At 27.6% G+C, this 13974-nt stretch overlaps 2 protein-coding genes across 3 annotated transcripts; both read right to left on the bottom strand.

Moving 5' to 3' along the window:
* Window positions 1–954: 954 nt before the first annotated feature.
* On the bottom strand, window positions 955–5653 carry LOC106791686 (proliferation-associated protein 2G4). Its single transcript, XM_014757529.1, has 7 exons — window positions 5521–5653; window positions 4607–4841; window positions 4217–4379; window positions 3939–4118; window positions 3590–3838; window positions 3360–3506; window positions 955–2558 (listed from the first exon to the last, which is right to left on the bottom strand). Exons 1-7 carry the CDS (start codon window positions 5603–5605, stop codon window positions 2454–2456), a joined length of 1164 nt encoding a protein of 387 aa, XP_014613015.1. The 5' UTR covers window positions 5606–5653; the 3' UTR covers window positions 955–2453.
* A 3247-nt stretch (window positions 5654–8900) lies between these two features.
* On the bottom strand, window positions 8901–13962 carry LOC106791666 (septin-2-like). Of its 2 annotated transcripts, none has more exons than XM_014757496.1 (8): window positions 13669–13962; window positions 13302–13419; window positions 12861–13197; window positions 12180–12291; window positions 11920–12112; window positions 11709–11836; window positions 9314–9487; window positions 8901–9251 (listed from the first exon to the last, which is right to left on the bottom strand). In XM_014757496.1, exons 1-8 carry the CDS (start codon window positions 13696–13698, stop codon window positions 9186–9188), a joined length of 1158 nt encoding a protein of 385 aa, XP_014612982.1. In that variant the 5' UTR covers window positions 13699–13962; the 3' UTR covers window positions 8901–9185. The 2 variants fall into 2 exon arrangements, with proteins under 2 accessions (XP_014612982.1, XP_014612981.1); XM_014757495.1 differs by having other exon boundaries at window positions 9013–9210.
* Between the last annotated feature and the right edge of the window lie 12 nt (window positions 13963–13974).

The raw sequence follows: 13974 nt of genomic DNA, 5'->3' as shown, positions 1-13974 counted from the left end.
TGTTTCAGACATCCTAGTGGGAAATTACGTGTTCACCGTTGTTTTTACACGCCATTTTGAATTAAAGAAAACAGGCAGAAAAAAGATTTTTTTAAATAAAAAAAATAATATATACCTAGTCAATAAATAAAATTAAAAAATTACATCCTAATAGCATTTCTAATTTTCGAAAAGAATATTCCTAAATATCATCTTTTAATGTTTTGATTAAAAAAATACCCTGACACGAATGTGTTAAGATAAGTTAGACGATTGGTTTTGAAATATTGATATAAATAAAAATCGCAAATTCAATAAATGTGACCTACGAAAATCAACTTCTTAAATTATTTTTAAAGAAAAGGATTTAGGAAATCACATTTTACAAGAATTAATACAACGTTTGACAAAGTTGATCGAAATAAATGGATTAATTCAATAAAATTTTAATTAAAATTAAAATATTTTATATATATATATATATATATTAAAACACCTATACTTTTCTAATGATGCTTTTATCCCCACTTCCATATAACATCGTTAAATAGAAAAAGAAATGTTTAACTAACATTTGTTATCATTGCAGTGCTTGTCATGATCTAATTGTAAAATTGTTAAAAGTTTTTAAACATTCTTATATATTAAAATGTTTAATGAAAAAAAAAATAAAAGAAAATAAATATTAAAAGACCTTTCATACGTTAAAACTGTATTATAATAATGACCATATGGCATTGATTCGTGAATTAATTGTAGAAATAATGCATTTTATGTTACAACTATCGCGGAACCACTAATTCAATCAAAATAATATTACCTTTTATTTTTTTTATGATCGCGTTAGTAAACATTTATGGTGTACTGTCCTTTTTTGCATAAAAAGTATTACAATCTTAAATATTGTTTTGATCATATAACATATACAATTTAATCAATAATATTTTATTATAATCCCCGAAATAATGAATGTAATTGGCTTGTAACATATTGCATACCTTTATTATTAATATAATGGTAAGTAAAATGTTAAAATATTAATAAAAGTAAAGGAAGGACAGTGCACAGAAGATTATGATATCTCTCGTCGTATAAGGATATTCTGTAACATTCGACATATACACACAATTTGTTTAGAAAAAATATTTGTAACAGACACATCTATCCTTTTTTTTTATATAAAACTATTTTAACACACATTATTATTTTGCTCTTATTACCTCAATAAGTCGAATACTTTCCAAGTATGTCATACGATAGAGGTCCATTTTCCATTTTGTTAAATGCAAACAACACGAGAAGCAAGTGTGTTGATCTATGTAAAGTACTTCTCAATTACCGATATAAAATTTTTTATAAGGTGCTTAAAATAGGTTATAGAATGATTGCCTTTTCATCGAAGAATTTGCGCAACGAAACACTTTAGACTTATTAATATTTCATGGTTTATGAATAGTCCTACCATTGACATATTTTTCAATTTTACAAATTCAAGCCAAATGTGTTTACAGTTTAAATTCTCAAGTACCGGTGATAGCGTATAAAATCAGATAATACAGAAGAAACATTTTTATCAAAGTAAGTGAATTTTAATTCTACCTATTGTACTTCCACTGTGACACATAAAATTTTTTCTTTTTGTGACTAGTTTATATTAACGTAAATTGATTTATTAAAATAGCCGAAGTTGTTAATCAGAGTAATGTAATTTGATTATGTTATTGTTTACGTTTTAATAAATTTTATCAAAAACTTTGTCCCTATACGTAAAAGAAAGTTAAAGATAATATATGAATATATTTATAGCACATTACGCGCGCGCGTACACATCCACACACATAACATGTATGTATATATATATATATGAATGCGTCATGCGTGCATGCTATGTTTAACAAAAAATATATTCGCAATTAAATAATTATGAATATTAATAAAGACGTGTGTGTATATATATACACATACGATTTACCTTCGGCTTGATTAAACAAGATATTCCAAAAAAATTAGTTGCATATTGTTATTAAAAAGTGACATTGGTTTAAGTATTATGTAAGATATAATATAATGTAAGGTATCCGTAACAATTTCTTAAGAATATTTATCAGTTTTTGTAGAGTAATAATCTCTGCGTCATTGAAAGACGTTTTGGTATAAAAACGTAAGTGTCAATGAATTATAGCATGAAGTGTCATTATTACAGAGTAAAACTAGACACTTTTCAAATAATAAGCATTTTTATGCATTGGCTAACCTTGAATTTAACTTGATTGAATAATATGTTATAGAAATAATAAAAGCATAATAATGTAAAGATCTACACTCTGTCAAAGTGGGCACATTGATGGTTAAAAATAAAATGTGAAATACAATATTCTTTGAAAAGTTTCTGATTTTACTCTTTATACTGCTAGATAATATGAAAGGGATAGTGCTTGATGACAATAAATCATAGCGAGCATAACTTCATTGTGTTAGGCCTTAGCGTCAACTTCCAGTGCTACTTCCCCCACAGCTTTTTCAGCCTTCTTTTTCTTTTTCTTTGCAGATTTAGGATTTGCTGAAGTATATAAAAGAGTCTGCAAAACAATGATTTTGTTATAAAATTAAATTAAATTCTTTCCTCTTTAATTTAATTTACAATTGTAACGATATTAAAGTTAAACATTTTGTAGAAAAAATATTTTATATTACTACCAAGATATTTATATATATATAATGTAGTAGACAAATAATTTTATTTTGTGACAGGTTTTGGTTAAATAATGAGAAAAGAAGAAAACAGTATGGAGCATTGGTGGAAAGAGCGTGAAAAAGTAAAAAAAATAGAAAATAGGCATAAGGCAAATTTTAGGAGAAGAAAGGAAAGAAGAAGCTATAAGGTGATTGAGAAAGTTAGAGAAGAGGTTGAAAACAAGTGAACAAGACCAAAGAGAGTAATTTATCCAGTCATGGTGCAAAGAAGCGAATAGGTTAAATAGGATAGCATGTGATTATTAATGTTTTGAAAATGTTTCTCTTTTAAGATTAGATTAAATCAAGTTAGATTTAGTTTATAAGTATAGGTTAAAGAAGATACTAATATAAGAGGTTAGAAAATTAAGCGATATGTTATTGTGATCTATGACAAGATCAAAAAGATGTTCCTATATGAGAGTTATAGATTGTATGTATAAAGTTTTGTAACAAATTATTATGTATAACCAAATTCATTTACTGAGCCAACAGACTGTAAATTAAATAAATATCTATGTATATAGTTTTACTTTGTAAATTAAATAAAATATATAATAATGTAAAGTGTAAAAATGTGTTATTTATACATTTTCTAAAACATGTCATGAAAATAGTGTTTTGAAATAGATGAATATTATGTATACCTTCAATTCTGGATCTTCTACTACACAGTCAGATTGATAAATGTCCAGATCAAAAGGAATACCAGTAATTTTATGTGGCCCGTTAGGCATCAATAATACCGTAAACTTAAATTGTGCAGCATATTCATTTGGTTTTTCATATAACACCTGAAATAATGTTAGACCATATATATCTTGTATTTTATATATTTTTAAATGAATACCTTAATGAAATTTTATAAACTCCTTACTTGGAATGGTTCAATCAACCTATGATTAACACATTCAACAACTGCCATCTTGGCTTTCTTTTCGTCTTCAAAGGTTCGTAAATTAAAAGGCATAAGACCATGTTTGTTGGAAACTTCTGAATAGAACATGCGGGATGCTTTCAGCTTAAGCTGATATGTTTCTTCAGTTTTTTTATATATAGTAACACGAGTATCTTGTTCACGTCCTATACCTTCACCCGTACTAACAAGTACATCCATTGCATACACCTAGAAAAAAAATATTTATGTAACATTATTGCATTTTTTCATTTCCATTTGCAAAATTTCAAAAAATAATACTTTAAAATACACAATTAGTTTCTCTTACTTCATGAGTCTCAAGTGTAAATTTTTCATGTTCTTTTTTCTGTGCATCGTTTGGATTTTGTATTATAGTTTTTTCCCCGTCTATCTTGAATTGTTTTAATTGATGACTTAACATTCCTTCAATTGGCTTACATTTATATGCATCGCAAATTTTTTCAACTGTTCCTGTTATTGTGTACGTCTAAAAAAATATACCTGATATTAGATTAATGAAGTTTATTTTCATTACAAAAAAAATACTTCTTATATTGTAATTTTTGAAATTGTAACAAATCATACCTCTGTTCCAGGCTTTAAAAGTCTTAACGCAGCTTGAGATGCGTAATGTGCAGCTAAAACTGCATCAGCTTTTCTACCTGTAACTTTGCGTTCGGTCGAAGAGCCTATAACTACAGTGTGTGCCACAACTGCTATAAAGCCATCAATGTGTGCTCCAAGATCACTAAAAATTATACATTACAATGACCAATGTTATTTTACTTTACTATTAACGACATTAGACTGCCTCTGGTATCTGTACTTAACACAGTGGTATTTATGTAAATAATGGATTTATCCAAGTGCACGGATATAAACTGCTTTCATTGACAAGCACACCTATAAATTGTGTTGACTAATACTTATGTAAAGCAATTAAAAATTATCTTAAAATAAATAATATGCACTTACACTTTAACCATATCTTCATCTTTCAGAATTAGATCCGGTTCACTTGCGATAGGAGAAAAGTGACAAATACAGTTGTTTACTGATATGCAGGTTGGAAAAGCAATTCCTTTTTTAAGTTCTTTCTCCTTCTTAAAAACTTTATTTGTCTCTTCTGTTAAAAGTGTATCTCCATATTCACATATCTCCCTCACAGATGCTCCAACAATACATCTGTCTAAAACTTGTTTCAATACTCCTACGATATAGAAAATATATTATATTAATTATAATTATAATAATTACAAAGAAATAAAATAAGTTCAACATTTCTTTTCTTATTCTGTTGCTTTTTATAATAGTTAAGTTTCACAGATTTTTAAAGCCATTATATTATTTTGAGAATCATGTTTTTGGCATACATTTATACATGTAAGATTTTAAATTGATATTTACTTATCAAAAAAAACCATATTATTCGCGTATAGAAATTCTCTCATAATTCTAAATTGATCAACATATTGCATATAAATGAAATGTCTTCTAAAGATATTTCAACGAATTTTTATTATATAGGAAGCGTGAAAGAAAACGCGGGCATTTCTGAGAATATCTTATACCATTTGAAAATCTCATATTAATACTGGTTCTTTGATTAAATATCATACAAAAATTAAAAATAACCGGAAAGATACAATTATGATATTCATCAGAAATATATCTTTCCAATTTGTTGAAATTTTAAGAAATCTATATTTCAAGAAAATACTAAAATGAGAGTTGATGCTAGCTGTCCCACATGGTAAGAGCCCGGCATTGGCGCGCCACGTTCCATATGGCCGTACCAAAATTGAGCCAAGTAACCATCGGTGGCAACATACACCAAAATCATTTGTGATTTTCAAGCTTCTCGAAAGAAGGGTAAGATGTTTTCTTACGATTTACTATATCGCCAGCCATTTTATACTTGGTAACAACCAAGTCTTCGGCGATGGTCTTCTCATGTTCTTCCTTGTCCGCCATGTCTTCAGTACACTACATCACGATCACGTGATTCTAGAAGCTCTTCTATAATTCGTATTTCGATTTGTAGTTGGCGCCACTGTATCCTTTTATAACGCCTTGCTTTTATAGGGCTATAAACGAAGCTCTATACAAGGAGGACGATCGAGATACGCGTTTTCGTGGAATTTGTGTTGTTAAAAATAATTAAATACCGAGTACGATAATTCTCCACGAGGGCAGCGCTGGTGTTCAGAAGTTCAGATTTAAATACGTGTGATTTTATAAATAAACAAATAGTTGTATTTGAAGCTTTTGTTTTAATCACGAAGCCTTAATTTAATTAAAGATTAATTAAAGGATAAGGATTATTTTTCTTATAGCTCAACAGGTTATTTTATATAGTCGATATTGTGGTTTACTGTTTAAGGTAACTGGCAATTACATTTTACATGCAGTATTATTCAGTTTTATACTAACTGAGTTAAAGATAAATTGATTCCATTTCACAATTTTTTTACCGATATATAGGATGATTTATCAACATTTTTTTCATGCTATTGTTATTTTTTCTTGCCTTTGTTATATTATAACCAATTATTCCATTTTCTTTAGTTTATAATTTTTTATTTACTTCGTCTACTTATTTATTTATTTTTTTCCTAAGTTAAAGGTAGGTTTTTTCATATTTGAAAAATCAGATCTAGCGAATCGACGCGCTCTCTAGTGGCAATAGAAATCATCCTCTCATTGTGTATATCGTAGACATATTTATAACACTGCGATCGTCCTCCTTGTATATAGGTTTCGTGGGGTTATATATAACATATATGCCCCTGCAGCATTCATTCATTATGTATATATTTTTATTTGAACTTTTTGTTCGTACGATACATAATTCACTTTTTTTTTTAAACAAATAAAGTAGGCTAAAATTTATCTTAAACGTAATAATTTTGTTAACTTAGTAATAAATTTATATCTATCGTTTGAAAATAATATCTTTTAGATTATTTTTATCCGTTATTATATGTAAATGCGATGGAAATTGAAATCTAGCCTTAATCTTAGTATAACAATTTCATTTGTATTAATATAAGTACAAAATATACTTTATAGTTCATATAAGTAGATTAAAAATTTTTAAGTTAATAATCTAATATTCATTATTCATATAATATATATTTTGTAATGATCAATTGCTAAGCCATATAAAATATGGACTACATGAATCGATCGTGTTCGATGTGTAAGGAAAAATTGATTTACCAAAATGACAGAATTAAGGTTTTTGCCATACAGAAGTATAAATAATTTTAATGATGTATTTTCTTACTCTATTTAAAATGCTATTCATATGTTATTACTCCCAACAATATTTGGACACTAGATATGACTAATTGCATTGTTTCATATTTTGCTCCTTTATAAAGAAATCGTCCTGGTTATTTTTTTTTAGCAATAGGTCATTTATTAATCTCAATAACCATATATAATTTATTTTATAAATTTACATATATTGCATACTAAAAATTATTGAACGAAATAATGTCGCATTTTTGACTTAAAAAAATATTTGGACAATATTTATTTATCACTTATTTTATGTAAATTTTAATATTAAAAAATAATTTTAATACTTTTTAGAGTAACCATTTTATTTTAGAATATGTTTTAATATGTTTAACGTATTATTTAAAATTTTTTACAAATATTGTATAGTTATATTTGCATATTCATTTTTAATTCTTTATTTTAATTATGCTATTGAAACAATTGAAGTTTTTAAAATTTTCTTATTAATTCATCCCATGAATTTTCAATGGGATTATGTTCCGGTGATTTTGGTGGGAAATAAGAATTTTGGGGCAGTGATTTATAATAACTTGCAAAATGCATTACCTGTGTTTGGGTTATTGTCTTGATATAATAAAACTTAAAATTATTATTAATTCACATTTTGTTAGAACTTCGAAATAAATTGTCTATAATACTGTTAATGAACACAAAGTTTCTAATTTCATATGATGACATGCAGTTTCAGAACATTACGTCAATAATTCCGAATTTTATCGTACTTTTTGTATTCTTGAAATAGAACCCTTTATTCATTTTTCGTTAGACCATTGCTATTTATTCTGTCGTAATTATAAAAGTTAAATTTCGAATATTTCCCAAATTGTTTCAATCGACATTTTTTTCGCGTTTTCTTCTAATAACTTACTAATTATTTCTTGAGCACTTATTTGCGGATTTTCTTTTATTTTTGAAATAATTTGGTTTTTTTCTCTCATACTTAAGAGGGACGTACGTAATGCGTTTTTTCAATTTGCGGAATTGATTCAATGCCATTTTCATGATGAAATCGTTAAATGATATCTGCAACAATACTTTTTCTTATACCAAAAATTGCTCCAATTCACGATAAGTTTTTCTCTTTTCCCCGTAGAAAATTACAAGTTGTCTCACATCTAACGTCATATTCTTTCCTTTGACCCATTTTAGACAAATTCACATTTACTATTAAAAGGTAGTGAGAAGACATGGTCTTCTTGAGATACATGTCTAATGTATCTCTAATGCTCTTTGGAATCATATGTTTTCGCTTTCTTGAATAATCGAATTACCAGAAGATTAACAGGGAAATTTAATACGTGTCCGAATGTTTTTGTGAGCTAAAAATGTGACATTTCGTTTTATAATTTTGATTATGCAATTACGTAAATTCTTAAAGTAAATTATATATGTTCATCAACATTAATAAATAACCTATTGCTAAAAAGAATAATAAGGGCGACTGCTTTAAGAACGTTTGAAATATGAAGCCATAAAATTGGATATACTGTAGAATCCAAATATTTTTGGGAGTCATATTTTTTATGTAAATTGTTATCTATTAGATAGTTAACAATTAAAACGAAGAAAAACGTTTTTAAGATGTTATTATGCGAGGAATTTATAAAATAAAGCTATTGAAAACTTAACTTAATTGTAAGATTAAGAAATTAGGCACAAAAGTTTGCAGTATTTGTAATATAAATAAAAAATACAGATATATATATATATATATATAAATAGGCTTGTTTACAATATACTTCTTTAAAAATCATTTTGAAAGAAAAGTAAATATCTCATTATTGCAAAAATTTAAATTAATAATAAAATTGCTAAAATAATTACAATTGTTACGAAGTAAATTTATTTCAAAGTTAATTTTCATGTATTAGAATTTATCTATAATGACAGAATAAAATTTAAATTATATTGTGCGATGATGATTATTTTTTTTTTTATCTTTTTTTATTTTTTTTACAAAGATTGTATATCTTGTATACTTTGGATAGATATTGCGTCTAAATTTTAAATGAATACTGTAATATATTATCTTGATTATAGTTCCATTTTTGTTAATATAATCTTATACAAGAATTATATTTGTCCATTTAGATATATTACTTTTTCTTACTTTTCCCTAATGTAAGCGTATGATGTTGTGGTTGTTGAGCAAATTGCGTTTTGCGTCTATTAAATTCCAAAATATCATCTTCAAGTTTTTTCCGACTTTCTTCCAATTTCTTTTTTTCTTCCGTATGATCTTTTTTTAGTTTATCAAATTTATTGTGGAGCTGGCATTAATTTTTACATGAAAATAAAAATGTTGTACAAACTATAAAAAACAATTATACTTTTATATAGTACGATGAAAGTTTTAATAATAATAATGTTTACCTCCTTTTCAGCTTCTTTAAGTTCAGCCTCTTTTTCTTTAACTCTTGCAACAAACATTTGTCTCATTTCATCTTCTTTTTGCTGTAATTCTTGTAAATGAATAGATCTCTTTGCTTCACAAGTTTGTTGGAAACTTACAGGTTTGTTGTCACTATCAACATCACTGAATCCCATCTAAAATAGATCATTTCACTATTTCATATTTAAATGTTATATATTTGAGATTTAGAAATACTATTTATTAGGTGTAGCAATTAATTTGGTGCCTTGATATTAATCCTTTTAGAGTCGAGCGAAGATACGATTTGACGAATTTGCTAAGGTTTGGGAAAAAGCTCATAAAAACCTAACTAAGAATGATATTTACAAAATTCAAACATAGAATAAAACATCATCGCATGTAGATCACATAGTATGAAGTATAAATATGACATTATCAGTCATTTTTCAAGCGTTAAACGGATCTGCTACGAAACAAGTGATTCGTGTAGCTAGAATAATATTACTAAAAAAAAATTTTAGTATTATTATAAATATTTATATATTGTGTTATCTAGCTACTGCTTTGGATCCATCTGGTACTCTGATATTTGCGAAAAACTGTCTTGTGTAGCGATTTGTTTTAATTTTAATTTGTTCAGAAATTCATGAGTAAAAAAAAAGTTGAAATAATCTACAGGTTTCAAATTGTTCGGTGGCACATGTTTAGGAACCGTGGGTTCCAACAATAATGGGCGTGCATTATATTGTCTATCATTTGTCTCGGTAACTTCATGAAAATTATATACTTTAATAAAAAAAATTATATATATTTGCTCGTTTCGCTGTCGCTATATATTCGACGATATTATTTCGTCACCGACGTCTAAGTGCACATAATTGGTCATCACTGTCAACATTTTTTTCACTTAATTGTAACTCGTCAACTAATTCTGTTATCCATAACGGTGTAATTTTTTTAGAAAGGAAGTAACAAAATTTACAAAATTCTTTATTGCTAATTATAATTATATCCAAAATGTGACGGTTTTCAAACATTAACTGCTAAGAAATGCTCTTTAAAAAGATCGAGGAAAATAGAACAATAAAATAGACAATAAAACTTTCTGTTCTAACAGCTATCGACATATTGCGATAACGGTCCCAAGAAACTATCTTACTATAAACTTTAATCCTGAGTTTCTATCTTATCGCTCCAGCATACACACTGTCTTTGCACCAACCAGCATAAAATATAACAGAAATTTAAACTATGAGATGAGTTCTCTCGCAATGCGAATAGTAATCGGATACGTAACGATATATCGTTGTTTCGGCACTAAAAGGGTTAAAGTTATTTCAACAAAATCGTTATCTTTTTTTTGTTCAGGAATTTGACAGTTGCCTGAAAGATGGATCAAATTTATCGTAAATAATGTAGACTATTTTGAAAAATAACAAATATATGATTACTTTATAAATGTAGGCGAAATTCGAGAATCGCATCGTAGTTGTGTGAAATACGACAAAGGAATAAAGTAGTGTATTTACAGCACGGTTCGGATGTTGCGTAAAACGCAACAAAGGCATAAAGGGTCATGTATTCACAGTATGGTTCGGATATTTACGGAGGATGTGGTTAAGGCATAATATTTTGAATATGAACAGTTTAAGAATCGTATTGTTAAAGCTCGGTTCGGAGCGGATAAGCTCCCCTTATCGGGAGCGGGGCCTCGATGCTCGATTAATCTGTTAAAGTTGGTTAGAGAAAGTGAATCTGAAAGTAGTGATCAGAGAGAACTGTCGCAGCAATATACGAGTAAAGAACGACGAGTGATCTATATCTGTATTATTTTCTTAAATCCTTTGACTGCTAAATGCTCTAAGTTGAAGCACTTCGTGTGCGCGGCATACGCCGGCAGTAGCGATCGCTGGGGACTGAATACTTTTGCGCTCAATATGGATCTTATCGGCGGCGTATTAACACATTATAATATAGTACATAATCCAATTATTATTACTTTGTCCACTGCAAAATGAATCCAATCATTTTTTATTTTCAATATATATTGGACTTATACGAGAGAAACAATTTCTTATAATAAACATGAGGCAGAAGTAAACAGCTAAAGTCTTCGCCGAGAGCGCATTTGTGTCCATAGTCTATATCGATGGCTTGCGTTGGACGCATATATGCGCCCATAGCAATCAAAGAGTTAATAAATATCTTTTTTTTTTTAAATAATAATAATAATAATAATAACAATTATTTCTCCTGAATAAACGCCTATAGATTTTCAGAAATTAGATTTTTAAAGTAAACTCCCATATAAATAAGTACTAATTTGTTAAAAAGACACCGTATTAGTTGCTATACCTAATTTTATATTTATAGAATAACATAAAAAATTTTCACCTGCTCTAATCTTCTCTTACGATACAATTCATAATGACGACAATGTGTTTTTTCTCGCATATCTTCCATATTTGTTCTAATAAGCATTTCACGTAACTTTACAAAGTCGCAATGAGATTCATTCTCCACTGTTATATATATAAAAATTTGTTATTATTCATTCATATAATACCAAGCATCATTATATATTCTATTGCAACAATTTCCTTACCTTGAACTGTACCCCAAGGATATTGACGTGATCGCATCATCTTGTTTCCAACTCGTACAAAATCAGTGCTACCGACTACTGCAAAAGGTACATGAGCATTCATACTAGAATTCACCTCAGCCACACTTTCATCATCTGTTGGAAATTGATATATATGAACTCCATTATTTTGCAATTCTGAGATTATTTTACTCTGCAAGAAAATGATATAAATAAAATGAAAATATTAATTAATATTATTAAACTTAGAAATTATGTACCTTGAATTTTTGCAACTCAGTCTTTGATATTGTATCAGCTTTAGCGATGATCGGTATAATATTAACTTTTGTATCCAGCTTTTTCATACATACAAGATCAATCGACTTAAGTCTAAAAATATATAATTAATTATATCAGGTAACCCCAAGAATATATGATAATACATAATAAATTCTTTATTAATATCAAATAACTAAGAAAGATTATACTGTTTTAATCGATAGACAAAAATGATACCATATATAAAAACGGTCTAACCTTTCTTGCTTATGTAATAATTGATATTAGTAGTTGTTGGTAAAAAAAATTGCAAGTATAATATAAATATAGTAATCCCTCTATTTACGCGGGTAATAATTCAAAAAGTAGCGTGTAAATGGAACCATGAAAAGCTGTTTAAAACATGGATTTATTCCATTTTAAAAAATGTGTATTTAGCTTTTATTAAAGTAGAAAAATAAATTTATACGATTAAGAAATAAATTATACTAAAAATCCTCTAATTTGTGTTTTCATATAACGCATCATAATAAGATCAGGCTTCATGTAGTTCAAGTGTATTAAATTAAATCCGCGTAAATAAAGGGATTACTGTAAAACAGGATAACAATAATAAGACAAGAAACTTTTCTTACTGGTAAGAACTTCATAAGTTATATTGCTTTCTTGGAAATATTTACCCATGACCAGTAGGACAAATGAAGTAAAGGCAAACATGGATACGACTGTCATGATAAGTTGACAAAGAGCGTTTGATTTTCAGTTCTTCCTGCAAATATGCTTCAAATTGAGCATCTATGTAATCAACAACTGTCTTAAAGCTATCTTCCTTATTAATTTGATCCCCATATCCAACTGTATCGACAATGGTAAGTTTAAGTTTAACATTACTTTCTTGTAATTCGTAGGTATGCGCTTTCAATTTTACAGATGCTAAATTATGTGGACTTGGAGTTGATTCAAAGCTTGTATTGAACAACGAATCCATAAGCGTCGATTTACCTAAGCCAGTTTCACCTGAAAAAATTTATTCATTTTATAATAATCTAATATATCATCGGCTACTGATAAATTAAAAAAGTAAATTTTGATTTCCTTATAAATACAAAAATATATCATACCAATACAAAGGATATTGAATTCAAATCCATTTTGAACCGATTTATTTACTAATTGATCTGGAAGACTGTCAAAACCTACATGACCTGAGAGCTTCAAATTGCGTATAGAAGACTCCAACTAAAAAAACACACGCATTATAAATACAAAGTGAGATTAAATAAAATTATGCCTTAAAATAAATTAAAACTGCCATGGTATAATATTAATGTGACAACTAGAAGTACAATTGAATACAATACAAAAAGGATACAGCTATTAAAATGATTATCGCATTTTATTAATAACAATAATACCTTTTAAAGATAGCATTATTTTCTTGATTAAAAGAAAAAATAAATTAAATTAAAATCTTTATAATCGCAATACCTTCGCTCTTTCAATCTCTATATTCGCCATTTTTACACAGGATGAAAAAGAGTGTGATGTATTTGAAACTAGATGTGACGGATTGACGCCACGTGTTAATGTTAACAACCTTTATTTAAATAATATTCTTCAATTCGCTTAATCATATATTTTCACTAAAATAATAATTTCTAACAATTGGATATGTCAAAATACTATTATAAAAGATTCATATCGAAAGACGTCAGCAATAACTGTTTTATATCCGGAATGAGTAACTTTCCATTCTTCCGTCACTTGATTAGTATATATATATATATATAAAAG

The sequence above is a fragment of the Polistes canadensis genome, unplaced genomic scaffold, assembly GCF_001313835.1.
Source record: "Polistes canadensis isolate GaletaPanama2010 unplaced genomic scaffold, ASM131383v1 scaffold_330, whole genome shotgun sequence".
NCBI classification, from domain to species: Eukaryota; Metazoa; Arthropoda; class Insecta; order Hymenoptera; family Vespidae; genus Polistes; species Polistes canadensis.
The sequence above is the reverse complement of the archived record's forward strand: the minus strand, read 5'-3'. Positions and strand labels throughout refer to the sequence as shown.